Genomic DNA, 22635 nt, shown 5'->3' on the forward strand with positions numbered 1-22635 from the left:
TGTGCAAAACATCTGAGTGGATCGAGCACCGCCTTCGAGATGCAGCTCCTCCTCAGAGATGCAGTTTCTAAGCAGGCATGCTTCCGCCTCACAGAGCACCTTTCACCCACAACTACCCCACTCAGCTCCTTAAGACTAGCTGCAGGTAAAAAGAAAAACATTGAGGTTTAGTAAAGGAGTCATTTGGCATTTCTATAACAATTGAAGGTAACATAGTCACTTGCTTGTGCTATAAATTGGCATTATGCAATACTGCCCCTTTAAAGTGCAGGTATTGATAAAATACAATTAATTGTTGAGTTACAGCAGCATGTGGCTGTAAAATAATTACGCACTAGTAAAATAATATTGAAATTTGCAATGAAATTCTTCTGACTCTTCTAAAATATTTATCGTAACCTACAACCTTTTCTAAATTTTAACTTGGTTGAGAAATCATTTGTTTTTATTGAATAATGCACATTTGTACTTCCATACATTATTCTTCACAGACACATGAATACAACAACTGGTTAACAGTTAGCTACAAATACATATATGCTTTTAATGCAGATAAATATGTAGAAATGTAAGTCATTTTTTATTATTATTGTGGTACTTAAGACCAGCATACATTTAATTTAATGGTGTAAAAATATGGGTTTTAAAAAAAACAACCACCATATATCTATTTTTTTCATGTGGACAAATATTCACATGGTCAAATATTGACTCATAAGTTAATAATTAGGTGGTTTATTATAGAACTTTTAGACCTCCATACATGTCTTACTCAAAGCGGTAAAATGACAGTTTCTCATTTGTTTCTGTTTTTTTTTTATATAAGTATTTACAAACATTTGGCAACTGATTTTCTGATGCACAATTCAGAAATATTATCGTACAGTTGACAATTATAACTTCGGACAGAGAACTGTTGCACAAGCTGTTATGCATTGCTGCAGACTGCTTGCTGCAGTATTTTTACGATGACATCATCCCTTTAGAGAAGATACCACGTGGCAGTTTGCCACAAATGCAACGTATTACGATGCACAAAATTAAATATTTCATTTTTAACCTCACACTAGTCTAGAAAAAGAAAAAAATAAAATAAAGTCTGCATGTTGCTGTTTTTATTGCTGTCACATTCGTGTCTGTTCTGCATCCTCCGAGCCTTTTAACAGTTGGAATGGGAGACGTAGAATCTGATTGGTCATTACCAATGGATACAGACAAAAACAACCAATCAGCGAAGTCGGCAGATTCAGGTGGTAAATCCTGATCCAGCCTCTGACTGTAACACGGCTCCGAGCCCTCTCTGCTCTCCCCTGTAGTGTATTTTTCAACCCTGCTTCGGCTGCTTCCCTCCCCCTGTTCCGCCGCCATTAAAGCCCTGCAACCTGGGATTTGATCGGCAAAAAAGGATTAAAATGATTTGAAGCGTCGGAACCAGCAAAACAGGGACGGGACTTTGGGGGGGATATTGTTCATTGGACCTTACACTTACTGCCAGTTGAACGGCAACCTCCCACAGAAAGAAGTAAATATGCGGTTAGTGTCGTGCAAGTGAGAAAATCCCGACTTCGGACCGGAGGAGAGGGGGTTCTCCGTCCGGGAGGGGAAGCAGCAGGACACCGAGGAGTATGAACACAGCAAAGCAGAGGTGAGGGTTAACATTGCCGTCTTCTTGTACAACTGACTCGGGCCTGTCAGGCGGTTACGGCCAAAACATAATCTGGTAATGTTAGCGGGCTAGCTCGGCTGTAATTTCTGTCTGACAACCGAACCAACGGTTGGTTGTTGTGATGTAAAATAGCCACCAGCTGCTAACTCGGGATATAGCGTGGCTGTAGGCTGTGTAGTTAAACTATCGCTTTCAGGGGAAGGCTTTAGCTGAGCGGGCAGTTAAATTACTTTGTTTATTTAGCAGAAAAGTATTAACAACAGGTCTGAAGTCACTGGCTGGAAAATGAGCGTGTTTTCGACGAGTCTTGTGTCTGGGAGCTAGCAGAAATTTGCAGAATTTCTCACGGTGTGTTGGTAAACTTAGAGGCGTGGTGTAAACAGAGTAATGTTACTCCCCTTTGAGCTGCGAGGCAACTTCTTTCCAACAGCTCTCCTGTCTGAGGGACTGTGCAGGACGTTGCAGGAAAGCGTGTGTGAGGTGTGGGTCCAGTTTCATATGATGGTAATAACTGACTGTGGGAGAAAATCAGATCTGGGGTTATGGATGGATTACTAAAACAAAACTGACTATTCTCAGGATACCTCAGAAAAAGAAAAAAGTCTGGGGGACCACTGAGTTTTTTTTTTTTTCCTGAAAGCCACAGGAAAATACACACCAGCAACAAAATGGCAAAACAATAAAACACTGTGGCGTTCCAGAAAGTAGACCGTAAAAGTACAATAAATGACCACAATGAAACAACATAGCTTTACAGAAATTAAGCTTTGTAGGGACACAGAAGATATGCAAAAAACAATAAAACAAGCACAAAAAAACAAGTTGTCCAGTCAGATGAGGTCAAATTGAAACTCCTTGGCCTACATGTAAAAAGGCGCTTCCTCCAGAGGATTAAATAAAAACACTAAACACACCATCTTCACAGTGAAACGTGCTGGTGGTCAGGTTGGATGGATGGAACAAAATACAGAGCAGTCCCAGAAAAAAATAAACCTGTTAGTCACTCCAGATTACTTGATACTGAGGCAGAGGTTCACCTTCCTGCAGGACAACTTATAGTGTACAGCCAGAGCTATGATGGATTGTTTTAGGGCGGAAACGATTAATCGGATTCATTGTAATTATATTAAAATAATCATCAACTAACTTAGCGATCAATTAGCCATTAGCTGGAGTGCACAGACTCTAAAAAGATCTTTTGATAAAAGAATATACTCGGAGCAGTAGGTAAACCAAAAGTGCACAAAAGATTTGCATACTTGGCATTTAAGATGAAAAACAAAACATCTAATCCGATTGAAGGGTAATTATTACGTAAAATAGTCCTGTGTTGACCTTTACATCTCATTATGTTATTCCCTCGTCAAAAACATACCTGGAGCCTTGATTCTGTCATGCATTTTCGAGAAATCCTTTAATTTCCCACGGCAACCAATCAGTTGTGCAAAATGCCTGGGTGGACCTGGCTCCGCCTTCAAGGCGCAGCTCCTCCCCAGAGCTGCAATTTCCAAGCTTCTGCCTCACAGACCAGGCCTCCCCGCTTACTTCCCCTCTCAGCTCCTTCAGACTAGCCAGCAGCAATTACCAAACACCTGGTGAAACTACAAATCTGCAGAGCACATTATGCAAGCTACTTCTGTTAAAGGGTTAATATATGAGGCAATGTTGTGATGACTTCCTGAAGGCAGAGTTTCAGAAAGAGCTGAAGTTTTTTTTTTTTTTTAAAGAGGCAGAGGCCCAATTTCAACGTGTTAAATTAGGAAGTAAAATATCTTTTAAGTTTGATATATATAGCATTTTTATAACAACTGAAGTTAACGCAATTACTTAAATGGCACTATGTGTCTGGAAAATATGTAATGTGTCCCCTTTAAGTTTGAGCGGTGTTGCATACAAGAACAGACTGACAGGTCAGTTTCTAAATGTGAACAGCTGGTACGAAGATATCCTGTTAGGCTGTCATATTTTTATATTTTATTTGTATAAAATTTTTATAAGCATTAGATTAATCTGGTCCTTTTACTGAACTAATTTTTGAGGGTTTATCACATAACATAAGTTCGAGGGGTATGATTTCTTTTTAAAGCCCTGTAATATTGCTTCATTGAGCCACGGGACAACTTCAAAGAGGCACTTTGCCTCTTTTGCAGTCCGATTATCTGTTATAATAAAGGGGTGGGAGATATTTACATGCATCTGCCCGGGTGCCGCGCTCTCATAATCCATCCATAATTTCCGTGCTTCTGTCAGTGTCTTAATCAGTCACGCGCTTCCCCGCCGAGAGTCGTGTTTCATCTGTCCTTGTCTCTTATTACCCAGCTCAGTTGTAGGGCACAGTTGCCTGCCATGCGCATGCTGCTTACAGTACGTCCTAAAGGTGCCATCAGGAATCAGTGCTGCACTCTAGGCTGCAGCTTTAAGAGGAATTCAAAAATAAACATAGAAGTCCCAACTTTTGCAACCTTTTTTTAACGCCATATTTTTTCTTTTGTGCGTACTTCTTTCATTATAATGAATAATTACTCAAATTTGCTGCCCTTCTTTCGTTTTCCCTCGTAGCAGACTGCTTGCTGTGTGATCTCCTTGAGAGCCGAGCTGCCAGTCCCACTGAACGGCTGGAAGCCTCCTCCGGCGGCGGCGCGACGATGACAGAGCTGGTTGCCAAGTGGGCCTGTGAATACTGCACATACGAGAACTGGCCATCAGCCATCAAGTGCACCATGTGCCGCGCTCAGAGGCCCAGCGGGGGTGCCATCATTACTGAGGAGCCCTTTAAGAGCAGCCCTGCCCTAGATGCCAGTCTGCATCAGTGGGACCCCGCAGACCTCAGCAACAGTCCGTCTCAGGGGGGCTCCAGCCTGCTGATATGTCCGGATTCCAGCGCGAGACCCCGCGTCCGCGTCGCCGATGTTCCTGAGACAAGTAGCAAGTGGTCGTGTCACATGTGCACCTACCTGAACTGGCCTCGAGCCATTCGTTGTACCCAGTGCTTGTGTCAGAGGCAACAGGCTCAACAACAACAGCAGCTGCAGCAGCAGCAGCTACAACAGCAGCAGCAGCAGCAGCATGGTCACCATGCATCTCGTCAAGGACATCACACCCAGCAGCCACGAAGCCCCACGGAGTCGCCGCAGACCTCGGGCTCCGGATGCCACCCCGCTGCCCCCGTCACCGCCACAGACCCCTGTGAGGAATACAACGACCGCAACAGGCTCAACACCCACACGCAGCACTGGACCTGCACTGCATGCACTTACGAAAACTGGGCCAAGGCACTCAAGTGCGTCGTGTGCGACCATCCCCGGCCCAACAGCCTGCTTGCCGAACCCATCGAGCTGGCGTCAGAGCCCGAGAGCCAGCAGCCGTCCTCTAAGCTCAACGAGCAGGACAGGGACAACAGGAGGGGTGTCGTCGGGCAGGGAACTGGGTGCATGGTGGGGGGAGTGGTGGGCTGCAGCAGCAGCCAGAGGAGGTCTCCTCCGTCCGAAAAACGGGAGTCTGAGGTGAACATGGACTTCCAGAGAATCAAACTGGCATCAGGAGCGGGGATTGGGAGCAAAGAGGAGCTGGAAGTGGATTTCAAAAAACTGAAGCAAATTAAGAACAGAATGAGAAGGACGGATTGGCTCTTCCTGAACGCATGTGTTGGTAAGTTTCAAGTTTAAGTGATATTCACTTAAAAAAAAAAATAAAATAAAAGGCTTCAGCCTCGTAAAAGGGTTACGATTCTTATCGTATTTGCCTAATACAACTAAGCAGGATATTTTTACTAGTTGTAAGACGACCTGTTCGAACAGACTTTACAGAGTTACAAACAGATTACCCATAATACACACTGATGGACACATGGAAGAAGGGTAGATTAGCTTTTAAGAAGACCAGATACATATATTACTTTCTAATGAAACACATTCTTAGCCTGTTTCCTCTGTTTTCTAAGGATGTGTGGAGTTTAACCTTCAGTCTCAATCCCTGTCTGTTCGTAGGAATCCCCTAACACTAACAAGACAAATCTTAAAACCACAAACGGTTTCAGTAATCAAACAAAGATGTTTTAAAGATCTTTTTTATTTTCTGCATTCCTACATTACTGCAGCCTGTTTGCTTCTGATTACAATAATTGAGATGTTGTTATTCTTGTCTTTAATATGAGTGGGGGGTTTTTATTGTGCGTAGTCTACCAAAATTTTCGCTTTATCTCATGGTAAATGTCAGTAGTTTTCTTCTTCCAGCTGCCATGTTGGGATTGACAGATTAAAGGAAAACACACTGAGTATTTAGACTGGACAGAATTAATGAAGCATTATCCAACTTTCAGTGGTTGTCCCAAACATCATGCTTTGATAAATGCCTGCCATGGCAGTGCCGACTTTTTTCTGGATGGCTGACTAGACAGCTGACATGCCAGCAATAAAAATGTTATTACCAAATGAGCAACATGCACATCACATTTTAGAGAAATGTGCATAAAACAGGATTTTTATTATTATGATTATTTTTCAGCTGACATTCAGCGCTTCATTCCAAAATGTTCCTTCTAAAAGTGACATATTGTTGTTTCTTTAGAGAATTGAAATGACGAGTTCTTGATAGTTAATTATGATCAGCTCTCGTCTAACGAGAAAAGTTTGTATTTAATAAGGTTTGACTTGAAAACGGCGACTCAAGTAGCTGGCCAAGACCTGTTGACAGAAACTGTTGTTAGACATACTGTGTTGTGTTTGAAGGCATTGATAGATCGATAACCTGTAGGTGTTAAAGACCTGGAGCCAGAACTGATGAACACCAACTTAGGTGGTTGAAAGTACATTTGAAAAGTCAGACATTTTATAAACTGCATGCTCTGCTACCAGTTGACGTAAACCTGAAATATTGTTAATTTCCATACATCATTTTTTGTTTCACAGACAGAAATACATTTACTAAACTCTTAGATGTTTTTTTTACTTCTTGTAAGTTTGAATCTTTTAGTTTGAATCTTTATCAGAGACACCAATGGAAGTATAGTCAATAATGTCAATAATGGGGTCAATAATGTCAGGCCATTGTCATTACTGCCAGCCATTTTTGCATTAGTTTGGTGTGGTCTGCTTTGAATAGATCTGTTTTGAGACATGAAAGATTAAACCTCCTGATTGTTATTTTTGCTTATATTTCACTAATTCCACAGCCTCCAGGTACCGAACGTTATGTTTAAGCCTCAGAGACTCTGAGCCTTTAAACGTTCCTCATCTAGGAGTCACATGCAACTTACAGTCTCCTACTTAGTGTGAGGAAACAGAGGTATGGTCAAAGGAAGCTCCTATGAATACAGGCGACATGTTCAAACACTCAGCACACTGTCTGCTGCTCAGTAACCAGAACTTAGAGAAATACTAACTGACAAAGAAATTCTTTGCTAATGTCTGCTTGTATGCACAATATGAAAACAATTAAAATGGTAAGGTGTCAAGAACCTTATGAATAAGGGAAATTCAAAACCAATCAGTGGAACAACAAGATCATCTCTGCTGCTTTAATACCCTGTTGCTTTGCCTCATGATCAAAACCACACCGGTGATCATCATTCACAGCTCTGCGGAGACATGATGCTGATTATTAGCTGATTAAGTCAATCAGATTGTCCGGAAATCATATCCACATGGAGCTTCTGGTGGCTCATGTTTTCCAGCCATCAGGAAAATAGATTCAGATGGGGGGTGGAGGGAGGGAGAGGGGGGGGCGCAATAATGCTTTCACAGCATCTTCCAGCACTTTTCACTGGTGAAAGAGAAGAAAACCTTTCAGAACAGCCAATTATCAAAATAAATTCCTACATTGATCTTACATGGGCTAAGAGCTTGACTGTCCAAACCATCCGACAAACCTTCTAAAAACATTGATGAGTCAAATTCTACGTCTCTGTTCGTCATTCAGCTTCTTTTTTACTTTTTAATATGTTGATGTGTTGATCGTACAGCCTGTAGCAAGATCAGATGAAGGGTGCACTATATAAGATGAATTCTTTTCATCGAGACATCAGTGGGGACAGTATTAATATTCCAAACAATGTTTTTCTTTTTTTCTTTTGAGGGAAATGTAATGCGATACAGCCAGAGAGAGTGACATTCTGTCTGCTGCAGTGCTATTCTCTATGCTTTCAGACCTATCAGTGCTGTTTCCTTCCTTTTTTATGCTTCATAAACTAGCTTTTATGCACCAAGTCTGAATGTGTTATAGGTGTCTATCAAATGAAATTAGATTTTTTTTAAGTTTGGCAAAACTCTAAGACCTGGTGCGCTTTTCGAAGTTAAGCATTAAATGTCCCCATGCTGGGAAAAAAATGCAGAAACTAATGGAAATCTGCTTTAGGTTTCTCTATAAGGACTTTTTCTTTTTTTTTCTACAAAGGAATGTCACATTAGCTTCATAATTTCTACTACAAAAAAAGTATATTTCTGACATGTTCTGGGCAAGTTGGCTTGTTTTGGCATCCTTTTTATTGCCAACTATGATTTTATTGGAACTAAACAACCTAATGCACATGAGCGCATTGACTTGTTTCTTTGTGTAGCACCTGAGACAGCCAAGGTATTTTGCTCTTTCCAAGTGTGAGCCTGGGAAGTGCATCGCCCTGTTAAAGTGCGTGGTTTAGCAGGTTGAACAGACCTCAAAGTGCCAACTTGTACCGTATAATAGTTTTTGTCTGCGTTCCTGTTGTGTCCATCGCTACGCAAACTAATAAAACTGGATGTTCCGTGTGTAGGAGGAACACCACAATCACTTAAATTGGTCCATTTTCTCTCATCAATCCGCCTTGACGAGTTCATCTCTTTGTGTGTATGGTTTTCTTTGTGTGTGTGTGTTTTTTTTTTTCTTTTAGTTAGGCGTACCATTAAAAGTACAGCCGTGGCTGCAGGGCTAAAGGCACACCCACACTAATGGAGTATTTTGTAGGAAGTGGTGGCGATCCCATTCTGCCGTTGTACAGTTTCTCTCTTCTCGTGTGTCTCTCTCTCGCTCTGCGCCAGCCAGCTCCACATGGCACTCCCACTTTGTGTCTCTCCAGCTCCCACTCACACACAGTTCACGCAGCTGAGCTTTGTGTGTGGTCCTTTGACGTGAGAACAAAAGCTCAGCAGTGTTTGATGCTGTCAAAATGTACGAGAGGCTGCTGCTCGGGCATTTACTGTATGAACTGGAAATGGGAAGACCCTGTTTGTATAGCTGCGAGGCGTTGAAACCAGTTTCCTCTTTCCTGTTTGATTAGGTTTTGTCATAATAACAATCATAATATACTCGGACAAATGGTTTTGTTCTAGTTAAATGATGGAAAAAAAAGGAAACATGGTTCTTGTTGAGACTTATCACACATTTCACTGCATGGCAGCCTGTATTATTAGAGCCTGGTGCTGCTGTTGATGAGTTCAAAGTTTCACAGAAAATATTCCCATCATGTAACCTTGTGGGCAGAGCTGCGTTTGATTGTTTACACGAGCATGCGTTCACTTTTTTTGTTTTTTTTTGGTGAACTTCAAACTTAAATAAACACTTTTTATATCTTCAAGCTGAGAAAACTGAAATTTGGACTATTGGCTGCAAATATTTGTCTTTGTGGGGATGTGGGATTGAATATTGCTCTTGATTCCGAGTCAGGAATGCATAAGCGTCAATACTTTTCCGTTTAAGAACGGAAGAGTTCTTAAAAGTGTTGGACGGCAGTGTTGGACCACCGTCCAACACTTTATTAATGTTAATCTGGTCAATGCCATTTATGCATATTTTGGCAGAATCATAAATGGCAAATTTACGTCGCAGGATCGCAGTTTATGGTACCAATATCACAAAGTTCTGCCTAGATTGCAATAAATAATGCCTAATAATATAAGTAAGGAGTAAGGAGACCAGCAGTTGCAGTTAAAGGTTTTTTGTCACTTCTCACTTTTAGTCATATTCCATAAATTAGAATATGATTGTAAAGTTTATTAATCTCAGTAGTTGTATTTATTCAGTGAAGCACATCATGTAGATTAATTACAAACATACTAATCATACCAAGCCTTTATTTGTGTTTATTGCAAATTTTTCCACTTGAAAACGCTATTTATGATTGGAATATTACATCAGGCCAATGTGGACTTAATATAAAGTATTTTTAATACCTGTTTAAAAGTTGTTGCTTTTTTTAAATTTTTAATTAGATACTAAACGAGCCTCAGCGGAACGCATATTCTGATATACTGAATATAACTATTTAAACCTGAGTGGTGATTTTATGAGCTGATGAACTGGAAGAGGGTCAGTATTTGTTTTTTGTTTTTTTTTGTTATCAAAGAGGAACACCAGCCTTGTAAAATCAGCTGCCATAAAGCAGTACATCTTTATGAACTCGCTGAGCTTTCTGATCAGTAAAGCAAGAAAACAAGAACGACAAAAATAATATGAATGCTTCATTGTGAAATTAGCCATAATAAAATATGTTTTGTGTAAGCCAAGAGCACAGGAATGAATAATTGGCCCATGTTGGTCCAATTTCTGATTTAACAGTAACGGTGAAGGTCATATTGGACTGATATTACTGACTGATGTTAATGACCTTTATAGGCACTCTTACACCTTTTTCCAATCTATTTTTTTATTTTTTTTTACATTAGACCCTTAAATAACAGAATAATTGTCACTTAGCCATCAGACGTGTGATTTCACGACATAACCTTTTGTACACATCGCGTTCCATGGGATTATTTAGAGATTATTTGTTTACAATTTTGCAAGGGAAAGTTTGACGCTAAGTATTTTTTCAGGATGTCCTTTTTTCTAAAAACAATAGCTATTTTCCATGACTGCTTGAATTGCACAATAGAAACCACCTGCATCTGTCTGATCCAACACGTCTCAACCTTCCTGCTAAGATCTAAAAGGGCTAAACAGCTAACATTACAGCTTACCCCCTTGAATTGTCGCGCTTCCTCTAGACTTTGAAACAGTCAACAACCACCACATGGATGAAACGCAGTCTCATCTTATGTTTTTATGCATTTTGCTGGAGTACATGCTGTCCTTTCCTTTAGTATTGGTAATAAAATTGCTTTATTCTGTTTCCAAGTAACTGTTAAAAGCTTCATAAAACCTACATAAAAAAAAAAAATCTAAACTTGCTTTTAAATGCTCTTTTGTGGGAACTCACTGTTGCATTTTGCTTTTGTAGTAGATTTGTCTTGAGTCGCACTTTATTATCTGTTGAAAAGCTGTCTCCTTTCCTCCGCTCATTTGTTTTAAAAGGTGTTGTGGAAGGTGACCTGGCAGCGGTGGAATCTTACAAGACATCCGGAGGGGACATAGCGAGGCAGCTGACGTCAGACGAAGTGCGGCTCTTAAACAGACCCTCGGCTTTCGACGACGGCTTCACGCTGGTTCACCTGGCCATCCGCTTCCAGAGGCAGGACATGCTGGCAGTCCTGCTCACAGAGGTCAGTCGAGAAGTGAGGCGGTTTTACTTTTTAGCTGCCGTGTGCTGGTTTTTGAGTTGCATTTTACTGTAACCAATCAGCCATTTTAGGTCAAGGGGAAAGGTGTGATCAGCGTGTACAGGAGGGTGATTGACAATGCTAAGACACTCCTCTTTGCCCTGATTGGTTGTTTGTCACCGGGTGCATTTCTGCAGATTGTAATAGGACCACAGGGAGGAACTTGCTTTTTTCTCTCCACAGATTCTCATATTATTATTCTCATTACATTGTTAGGATAGTGACATATCCAGTGACATATCCTAAAATATGTAAAAAAAAAAACAAAAAAAACAAACATATTGTTCATAAAAGTTGCATACTATAGCTTTAAGGCTTGATATGGATCTTTCCTACATATGCTTAAAGAGGAAATTTTATATTTACGTCTTAAATACCCAGTAAAACGTAATAAATAAATTAGTGAAATACACAATTGTTTTATCTACAAATAATTTAGCGATCACATAGATTTTATTACACTGGAAGACAGTTTTTTATGTGTTAATATACATTAGAAGACAAAAAATAGACTCCATAAGAGTCAGAGGAGCTCTGATTAAACCACTTCTCTTGAATTATGCTTTGATTATTGCGGTACTTGCATCCAGTGTTGTTTACAACCTCAAACAATCACTCTCTATAAAAGCAATAAGGCCCACTTTTATTATTCATTATGATAATCATTCCACAATTGCCACTATACTTTTATGTTGTTGGTGTTTTACAATGGATTTTTTAACACACGGCACTGCTTTTCAGTTTGTGCATCAACATCTTGCGTGAGCATTTCCCCGCCGGCCGTAGACATGTGCTGCGGTTGAGCTGCAGTTTGCCTGCTGTCACTGATTCCAGATTATCTGTATACACATTTCTCCTCCCACTCAGCCAGTGGCCCAGTTTCTTTGCTCCGGGGAGGGACAGTGAGTAACCACCGGATCACTTTCCTAAAATGTTTCAAATCTGATGGCAGCCTACATGCGCACCACAGACGGGTCTGCTCTTTTTCCCGCCCTAGCAGCGGCACAGCTCTGACAGGTTCAAGCTAAGTTAGCTCAAATGGCAGTGTCTGCTGAGCTGTTGTTGCGAACATTCAAAGCCTTTGGCCCCAAACTTCAAAACCAGAACAAATGAAACTATTTGGCGGTGTGTTTTTGGATCAACACATTTCACACTTTTGCCCCTAAATATAATATCCCTATGTCTCTTTTTGCTTTTTATTGTTGGTATTTAAATTAGTTTAGTCCTTACAATTACCTTTCATTGTCTTTTTATCTTAACCAAACAGTGGCTGGTTATCAGTACAAAGGCATATCCAGGTTTTTATCATTCATACCAATAGTTTAAAGTCTTTTTAATAAGATGCCAGAAGAAGTGAAATTTTCTCTGGCTGTGTAGAGCATGGAGTGGCGCGGTGCCGCCTTTCTTCTGCTGTGCCTTGCGAGTCAGATGGCTGAAAAACATCTGCGACATTTTAAAAGAACTTGAGAAAAAAAAAAATTAACATGTAAAATCTTCTGGGTGCAAAAAAACACAGATAGTTATGGTGTTAAAGTGAATCAACAAGATAGGAATGACACCCATCATGCTTATTAAGTTAACTCTGTTTCCAAACAACTCACATGTTGACATCCTTTGGTTGGGATATTTGGAAGGTTGAGTGAAAAAGACCCAGACAGAGTGACATAAGGATTTAACAGCCCCATTAGTGGCCTTAACAACCTGCTTATTGTAATTGTTCTATGGAAAACTTGTAAACCTTATTTGTTGCCCACGTTCAGAACTGAAAAAGCTTTTGGAAGAAGATGTGAAACGTCTTAAAGGAACAGGACAAGAATCCAGTTTGTGTGTTGGGTAGCAGACCAACAATTTTTTACTTTTTTATTTCCTTTTTATCAGTAAACAATAATTAAAATAGAAGGATAACATTGTAGTATAATAGTAATTGTTTTATTTTGGAAGCGGTAGGACTAATTGTTGCTTTTCTATTTGAAATTAAAGGAACTGTATCATGTTTAGTCTTTTTTTTTTCTTTTTAGATACTACAATGTATCATGCTGTAAGAATCTCATACCAGCAGAAGCTTGTAACTTTTCATCTCAGATCTCAGTAAATCAAATCATTCATTTGTCAAAACTCAGATAAAGAAACGTGACCACCAACTATAGTGTGAAACGTTCAGGTTTCACATATCCCTGAATAAAGCTTCCCTCTTCTTGTCAGGTGTCCCAGCAGGCGGCCAAGTGTATCCCGGCCATGGTGTGTCCCGAACTGACGGAGCAGATCCGCCGCGAGGTGGCGGCCTCTCTTCACCAGCGCAAGGGCGACTTCACCTGCTACTTCCTCACTGACCTGGTCACCTTTACCCTGCCTGCAGGTCAGCAGCCCGTCGGCTAGCAAACGAGCTCAAACGAACCGGCGGAGCAGAAACATTCATGAATATCATTACTGAAGCTGACGGGGTTCTGCGAATGCTCAGGGGGGAAACTCTGCAGCTGCAACTGCAGCAGCAGCAGTGCATTGTCTGGCCTTTTTCTCTCTGGCCTTCTAAGTGTGTATCAGAATGCGTGTTTTGTTTACTCGCTGGGTATGAAATGGCGTGTTGTTCCCATGCTGACGGGGGCATAATGCTCCGGTTGTCTTCATCTAACAGCCAGCACATGGAGGCTACCTCCGCCTCACTGTTTCAGCATTGTTCTTCCACAAAGACGATACCACCCCGCCAGCTGTTTACTTTTGAACCCATAAGAAAACTGCGTTTAGGATTCCGATGTTTGTTAAAATTGTTTTTGCATTCATTTATTGTGTGGCTGCTATTGTTTGTTCGAAACTAAGAATTGTTGATTTTTTTGTGTGTTTTTTTTTTACCATGTGTTCAGGCGTGAAAGTGCCGATATTGGCTTCCAGCCATCAGAGAAACTTATTCTGTTCTTTACCAAACAGGCTATGCATTCATTAATATCAGCTAAAGAACAAGCTTCTGTGTTCAGAGCAGCTCAGAGCTCACTGACCGCTGTACTATAAGTTGGCTTTAGGTGAAATAAGCCGGGATTTCACCGTGAGCCGATCAGATATTTGGGCACACGTGACGTCAAGATAAATGTCGGACATTTTTGTCCATTTGTGATTTTTTACATTTTTAGTTTTGACAGTTCTTTTGTCATCAAACAAGATGTTCTAGTGAAGTTTATTACATTGAATTGCTTTCTCTGTACCTCTCTAAAGAATACAGTGCAAATATTACTGGGCATGTATTATGTTACCAGTAATGTTAACATATAGCTTTGATCCTGGGTGGAGTACAGAAAATGTTGCATTTGAAGTTCAAGTTTAATTAAACTGTGCAATTAAACGAGGGAAAAAGTCCACAAGTTAAATATTGTTCGTCTCAGCTAAATGTATTTTATTGTATTACTTCTGTTTTCCCTTTCAGATATTGAGGACTTGCCTCCTGCGGTTCAGGAGAAGCTCTTTGATGAGGTGCTGGACCGAGACGTCCAGAAAGGTGAATAATTTACTCCGTCAGCTCTGTGCCTGTTTTGCTGAAGTGTCACCTATCTGACAACGGTCCGGTTGCTAGGCGAACACACGGACTCCTTTCACAACCCGCGCACAGTAACAAAGAGGCTGCCCCCACGCCGGCAGTGTTGCGTTACATGGATTTTCCCTCCCGCCAACTCTGTTTCTTAGTGGCCAGCTTGTTGCTCTGCTTCCCATCATGTGTGCTGCTTTCACTCTGCGCTAATGAGCCCAATTGAGTTTCAGGGTTTTCTCTGATCCTCGTTTGGGTGAATGTTAAAGAGTTCAGCCTGGAGACATAGTAGCACGCTGAAAAAAAAAGCTTTCACCATTTACTTAAATGCAAACGGTTGTGTGGGGCTTGTTAAATCACTTCACTATGGGAAATGTTAGGTCTTGTAGTAATTTTTTTTCAGCCCCCCAAAAAAGGATGTGTGTTTGCTGGAGGATTGAAAGTAAACAGTAAAAGTAAACTAAAGAGTTAGCCAAGTTGACTTTGCTTTAAACCTGTTTACTTTTCCACGTGAACACGCATCTTTCACGTGGGTTCTGTTCTGTAGTAAAGATGCTGAAAGTAGCACTCATAACCGATGCCGTCTCCTTCTTGGTCAGAACTCGAAGAAGAGTCTCCCATCATCAACTGGTCTCTGGAGCTCGGAACGAGACTGGACAGCCGGCTCTATGCACTCTGGAACCGCACGGCGGGGGACTGCCTCCTCGACTCGGTGCTGCAGGCCACGTGGGGCATCTATGACAAGGACTCTGTGCTCCGCAAGACTCTTCACGACAGCTTGCACGACTGCTCACATTGGTGAGAACTGCAGACTCAGCAGCAGTAGCACAAACAGCAGTGATGCGTAGCTTCCTCTTAAAACTGCCTTTGACCAGCGTGACTGATTCGACTCCGTTCAGGAGGCTGAATTAAGCTCTGACTGTTAGTTGTATTTTAACCAGAGGACTGAAGGATTTAGAGCGAAGTGTGCAGAGATTGAAATATTTTGGCTGATTACCAATCAGCCGTGTGTTAATGTTCTAACCTTATTTCACTGAAAAACACTGAAAAATATCCGTGAAGTAATTAAAAACTTGTTCTAGCTGCACCTGAGGTACCGCTCCAATATATAAATGAAAAAGTTCAGAACATATCTGTCCAAAATGCTGGATTAACTAAACTAAAGAAAAGTCAGTTTCTTTAGTCTTTTTTTAAAAAAACTTGCACAACAGGAATGTTTTGAGCCTCTGAGCAAAAATAAAGACCACAGCAATATTTTGCTTTCACAAAATCACAAGTTTTGAGGTCAGCCGAGGACAAACTAACAAAACGACTTAAACCACCAATAAAATGTCATGTGTTCTGGTTTTTCTCGTAGCGCAAAATAAAAAAAAAAATTTTAAAGCCCTAACACAGAAGCTTTGTGTCTAAATATAAATGAGATGGATTTCACATGGCAGATCACTTAAAATTAAAGATCGATGCACTCCTATGGTCATGTCCAACACTACGATTGTTCCAAGACACAAATTTTAACTACATACGTTTCCCAGCAAATAAAAATAGACCTGGTTGTTTAAAGTCGGAAGCGCGTTGTCCGGGTTGTGACGTTTAGTCCCTAATTTCTACCCGAGTCGATCGGTTTGGGCATTTGTCGTCACGGACTCCCAAATTTGATAACACGCAAAGATCGATCCAGTCAAAACCTGTCATGAAGTTCCAAGTCTGCTAAACTCTCATCCTGGTGATGATGTGACTCTCTGTTTTTATATGACCCAGTGATTGTTGGGCTAGTAAAATATTTCAGACAGTCCAACTTACTGATGTGCAGACAAAACTAACAGAAAAGGTTCAGACAGACAGGAAGCCACAGCAGTCAACACAGCCTTTCTCTATTCTTTACTGCCTACTTGATTTGTAAAATGTAAAAAATGTGATTGTTGGGGGGGAAAAAACTAACATTTTAGATTAACAGCATAAAGTGCTAGAAATGAGACGGTAGTTGAGTTTCTGTTACAAATGTACACAAAAATGTTTTTCATATTGCACACGATTTAATCTTTTTAAACTGAGGAGGATGTTTCTATTTTTCTAGTTTCGTTCCTGCAAAAAATTGTTTTGCCATTTTTAAATTCCTAAATGAAGTGAAAAGAAATAATCCCTTGTTTCAAAAGTTTAACCCAAAATATTTTCGCCGTGCAGCATTCTACGTGCAGTGAAGGCTTCAGATATTTGCAGTAATGTGAGCCTCATAGTGGAGCGCGAGTAAGTAGAAGAAAATAGAAACCATGTTTTCTCTCGCACTGTCAAACTCTGCTCAGAACTCATTCCCACAATAAAAAGACAGCAGCCTTTGTTTGTGGGAGAGCGTCAGACGTAAATAAAGATGAGCCTCGTTTGAGTCACGTCTACTTGGAAGGAGCTGCAGCTTTCCTAAAACTCCGAGCAAGACTAACAACAACAACCACATCCCCATGTCTCAGTGCACACGTCTGAAACAGTGCAACAGTCTAAGCCGTTTGTGCGTCTTGCAGGTTTTACAGCCGCTGGAAGGAGTGGGAGTCGTGGTATTCCCAGAGTTTCGGCTTGCACTTCTCCCTCCGAGAGGAGCAGTGGCAGGAGGACTGGGCCTTCATCCTGTCGCTCGCCAGCCAGGTACACGTGCACGAAAGCAAACACCGACGTCTTATTGTGGAGGACAGGAGGTTGTTGTGTTTAAAGCACGGTCCGCTAATGATGCATCAATTATGCAAGAAGGTTTCTTGCTTTTCGCCACCGTAAACATTCTCCGTAATGTCCTGGGAAAGTGCCTTCTGTCTGTCATCAGCACTCTGCTGAATGACCTCATCGTCCAGGCATTTGGGTGGGATGCTTTATATCTGGGTGTAAGAGCTTGGTAATCATTTGCTTTGTTTGTTTTTTTTGTTTTTTGTTTTTTTACAATTGGCAGCATAAAAAAAAAGGGTTTCCTCTTTTATGTTTTTCCTTACTTTCCTCCTGGATTCTTTTCTTAAAATTTTACAGTGTCTTTTACTTTTGTTCCACAGCCAGGATCCAGCTTGGAGCAGACCCACATTTTTGTTCTTGCACACATACTTCGTAGGCCAATCATCGTCTACGGAGTGAAGTATTACAAAAGTTTCCGAGGCGAAACACTGGGCTACACTCGTTTTCAAGGTGAGCAATCAGTTCTGTCTGAGCCGATGTTGTTTTCCTCTAAAATTGGATGTTTTTTTTTTTTTTTACGACGAGACGAGCCTTTTCCATGGGTGTGGAGGAAGTAGACTTTTATTTTGAAACATCCGCAGCCTACATGTGTCCGCATAGCTCAGATGCTTGACAAAACTCAACCTACTCTAGTGCCATTCATTTATTTGTTTGTTTTTTTTGGTCTGTTTGGTTCAAAACTAGAAAAAGTGTCAGAGGAGCAAAAATACAACAAGGCAAGTAAATTTCCCACGTGCGAACTATCAGGATAAGAAGTCAGAGCCACATGTGAACATGAAGTCTACTTCCACAACCAACTCTTAAGACAGTCTGGATTCAATTTGCTCTTACTGTTGCTGTGCTGGACTTGATGAAAATCCTCAATGGGAGCCAACTACTTGTGGTAAAAAGCCTCCCTGATGGACCAGTGATTTACAGTTGCCCGGAGCCAGACTAAAGCACAGAGCGACTCGGCTCCTATGTGGATGCCTTAAAGGAACGTTGATCAAAAACATTGTACTTATTTGGAGAGTTGCTGAGCAAAACTCAGATTCATTATCAGACGTTTAGGAGCTACAAAAGCAGAGATGTTTTCCCAACTACAGAGGCTTATTCCAGCAAATCTAATCAACTCTGGGATACTTGCATCTCTGTTTTCAGAACGCCATAGTGTTGCAAAATCTTGCCAAGCCTATTTAGTCGTGATTTATGAGTTGCGTACTGCATCTTATAAATCCTCAAGTTTCCAGACAGAAACCTTAGGACCTAAGTCTAAATGGGCTGAAACAACCCAAGTGATTAGAAACATCCCATAATCCATTTGTCATATGTACAAAAGACCATCAAAACTATAATTCTGTTTGTGCACTCGTGGGAGTTTATCACATCAAAATATCACAGCGTAATGCACATAAACGGGCCATAGAATGACAGTAACAGATGATAACGCTGTTGTTTTCTGCACATTATACACTCGGAGAAAAGTGCAGTTAAGTACAGTCATGGATAAAACTGACTGCGTTCGAACGGAAAACATATTCATACTGCTTGAACTTCTCCATGTTGTGTTTATATATTTTGTTATGTTTAGATGATTGTTGCCATGTTCCCCATGGCAACAATGTTTAACAACCCGAGCTGGTTCAGTTATTCTTGGGATAGTTCACGTTTGACAAGCAAACTGATGTCTGTGAAGGGTAACATGGAGCACTGTGTCAGTCAGTCTGATCTTGATGTGAATGTGTTGAGACTTAAGTGTTTCTTAGTTGTTGTTCATCCTTGTTGCTGCACTATGGTGGAATTTATACAGTGTGGAAATGCTATTACAACCATTTCCAGATTAACTGGCAAAAAGTAATCCAATCTTCTTAGCACATTTAGTGGCTCCTGTCCTTGATTTTCTTTGTTAAAATCTGAGCTGTGAAAGCTCTTAGGGGTGTACTTATTGTTTTTCCCTTTCTGTATTGACGTTCTACTGAACGTATTATTCTTTTTGTTAGCGGTTAAACAGGAAAGTAGGTAATGAGAGAGGAGGAGGACATGTGGCAAAGGTCATCAGGCGGACTCGAACCTGTGACCTCCTCTAAGGCCTCCTTACTGGCGCTGTGCTTTTCCCCTGCACCACCACAGCACCCCATTTTTAGGATTTTTAAAAAATGATATTAATCTTAACTGTCGTCATTACAAAATACCAAACACAACTCGCAGCTGAATGTGACGCAAAAACACAATAAGAACCTTATTGTTTATTGATGTGCGTGCGTGCGTGTGTGTGTGGGTGTGTGTTAGCTTCTGATGTAAAATTGAGCGTGTGTAAACAATGTTTCAGCTCAGAACCAAGAAAGAACTTTGTTCTGCTCCAGGATTTAACTACACATTATAGAAGTTGTTGGTATAGTTTTATTTTTTTTTTTTATAACTGCTTTATTTCTCCTTTCAATTAATTGCATTCAAATTGTACGTCAAATGTTGAAACCTCTTAATTGTCATTGATTTTAATAGTTCATATTTTTACAAAGGCTGATGTAAATATAGCACCCTTTGTGTTTGCCCCTCCCTGTCCGTCCCAGGTGTGTACTTGCCCCTTCTGTGGGAGCAGAGTTTCTGCTGGAAGAGCCCCATCGCTCTGGGTTACACGCGAGGCCATTTCTCAGCACTGGTCGCCATGGAGAACGACGGCTTTGACAATCGCGGCGCAGGCGCCAACCTCAACACAGACGATGACGAGACGGTCACGTTCCTGCCCCTGGTCGACAGCGAGAGGAAGCTGCTTCACATCCACTTCCTGTCGGCACAAGAAGTAAGGAGTTCCACCACTAAGACTAGTTTTACCTCTTTGTGCGTTTGTTCCAGTGTGTGAAAATGCTTTCATCTAAACGATTCCATTGTGTGGATTTAAACTCGCTGTCCTATGTGTGATAGCATTACATATTTCACGTCTTAAATGTATACTTCTGCGAAGCACAGAAGTATTAAGACTCGCTGCGTTCTTTCAGATGGGAAACGAAGAGCAACAGGAGAAGCTCCTTCGAGAGTGGTTGGACTGCTGCGTGACAGAAGGCGGCATTCTGGTGGCGCTGCAGAAAAGCTCCCGCCGCCGCAACCACCCGCTCGTCACTCAGATGGTGGAAAAGTGGCTGGACGGCTACAGGCAGATCCGCCCCTGCGCCTCGCTGTCCGACGGCGAGGAGGAGGAGGATGACGACGACGAGTGACTGAACTGAAGCGGAAGGAGGGAGCGGGTCTGGAGGAGGCAGGACTCCTCCCTCCTCTCTATTTATTTTTCTTTTACCTTTCTTTTTTTTTTTTTCAGTTTGGTTTTATTTCGATTTTCCTTTGTTTTTTTTTATTCATTTTTTTCGACACGGACAAACTGTGAAAGCCTCCAGCAGAGGACAGGGAACTACAACCCTTTCTCTTCCTGTTTCCCCCTGCTCCCCTATTTCAACCTTTCACACCTCCAAAGCTACAGAAGACATGGCTGCTCTTCTTGTACACACAGCCACTCGGACGTAATTCTTACAGAAACACTTGGAATTGTTTAATCAAACCAACTCCAGACTGACAAAGATGTGGAGAGTTAGAGGTTCAGGAATGCAGAAGACCCTTTGTTTCAAATGTAAAAGAAGAAAAGAAACTAATCTTTATCCATAGATGTAAATGCATGTGGTTGTTCAAAAAAAAAAAACAGTTAAAGAAAATATACCAGCATTTATTTAAGGTAACACTTTATAACTATTCAGCGTGGGCACTGACAAAAGCACACTTCCAACCTGATCTTTTCGATGTGTTGTACAGGAGTTTGGCTTGTTAAGCATTTTTTTTTTTCCTGTGTGTGTTTGAACTGACAAGGACAAAGCCAATAAATATAATCTTCAGAAAACCAGAGATTATATCGTAATAAATGACTTATTATATATCCTTATTATAAGCAATGCACCTTTATGGAAACGTTTCTAATTAATTATCATTGCTTGAAATAAGATATTTTATGAAGGGAGATTTGCCCTCTAAGGTTTAGCACATTAACAAACATGTTTGGATATTTAGTTTACTTTTTACAGACTGATTGAACTGAGAAGTTGTGTGTGTGTGTGTTTGAATTTATTCTACATATTTATTGTTTGGAAACTTCTTTGAGCTAATAAGAGCTTTATGTATATTTTTCTCCAATTTTTATTTCTTTTTATTTTATTTTTTGGTGAATTTTATTAATTATTCTCTCAATCTCGATGAAGACACTTTTGCACAGAAACACTGTTGCTGTAAAGGAGAGAACCAATCTTGACAGTGGGAAGTTTACTTACATCGTTGCATGGGATTTAGTACCTCATCTGAATGCTTAAATTCTGGTGCTTTTTGTTTTCGCTTGTGTCGTTTCCTGGACAGATGAGACGCGTTCAGTGTTATAACTCTCTCTCTCTCTCTCGTTTCCGTTTGTTCCCTTCAACAATTGGTTGTCCGGCTCACACATGATGGTACATGTCAGTTCACCTTCTCTGTAAAGTCTGTTTGTCGACCCCACCCCGTCCACGCCATTTGTTGTGAGAGATTGCAACACCTACAACCAAAGCTGACATAAAAGAGGAAGAAAAAAATAAGTTGTTAATCCCTTAATTTTTTGCTGTGAATGTTTGCATTGCTTCCCCCCCCCCCCCTCTTGCCATTGCATACTGTAACCTTCGTGTTTCATTCATGTCATACATGTTTTGAACATCACCTATGTGTTGCTTTGTATTTATACAATAGTTGAAGTTGTAACTATGACGGTTTGTGGATTTTAGGCCTGACTTCACTAAGCGGAGTGTAATGCAAAGAAAAGGCAAAATATGGAGAAAAAAAAAAAACAAATAAAACCTTTTTGAATGTCGAGGCTGAATTTCTCTCTGTTTGAAATTCTACGGCTTGAGAAGTGGCACGCTGGTTTCACCGCTCTCTCCTCTCATGTGGGGGATTTAGAGTATATCCGGAAAGTATTCTGAGCTCTTCCCTTTTCCCAGTTTTCATATAAAACTCATTCTGTAACAAGCATTCAATCATTTTAATAAAAAAAAAAAAAAAAAAAATTATTTTTTTTGTCTCCGACATTAAATCGGACTACACTTTTCCTGTTTCAAAAGTTTTTTTTAGTTACTTTATAAGTTCACATAGACAAAGATTGCCTCTCAATAATTTGAAAAAGTTCAGATGAGCTCATGGCTTTTGTACGCTTCAGGCAACTCACAACACGAGTTACACGGAGCAACGGTCACGGATATAATTTAAGA

At 40.7% G+C, this 22635-nt stretch overlaps 1 protein-coding gene across 2 annotated transcripts; it reads left to right on the forward strand.

Annotated features, from left to right (window-relative positions):
* The first annotated feature begins 1245 nt into the window (after window positions 1–1245).
* On the forward strand, window positions 1246–22238 carry zranb1b (zinc finger, RAN-binding domain containing 1b). 2 transcript variants are annotated; one of them, XM_008429303.3, is made up of 10 exons: window positions 1246–1645; window positions 4226–5314; window positions 10928–11115; window positions 13375–13528; window positions 14585–14656; window positions 15283–15481; window positions 17197–17317; window positions 17710–17839; window positions 19939–20168; window positions 20365–22238. In XM_008429303.3, exons 2-10 carry the CDS (start codon window positions 4312–4314, stop codon window positions 20581–20583), a joined length of 2316 nt encoding a protein of 771 aa, XP_008427525.1. In that variant the 5' UTR covers window positions 1246–1645; window positions 4226–4311; the 3' UTR covers window positions 20584–22238. The 2 variants fall into 2 exon arrangements, with proteins under 2 accessions (XP_008427525.1, XP_008427526.1); XM_008429304.3 differs by having other exon boundaries at window positions 4229–5314.
* The last annotated feature ends 397 nt before the right edge of the window (window positions 22239–22635 follow it).

The sequence above is a fragment of the Poecilia reticulata genome, chromosome 15 (genome assembly GCF_904066995.2).
Source record: "Poecilia reticulata chromosome 15, P_reticulata-male-v2, whole genome shotgun sequence".
In the NCBI taxonomy this organism is placed as follows: Eukaryota; Metazoa; Chordata; class Actinopteri; order Cyprinodontiformes; family Poeciliidae; genus Poecilia; species Poecilia reticulata.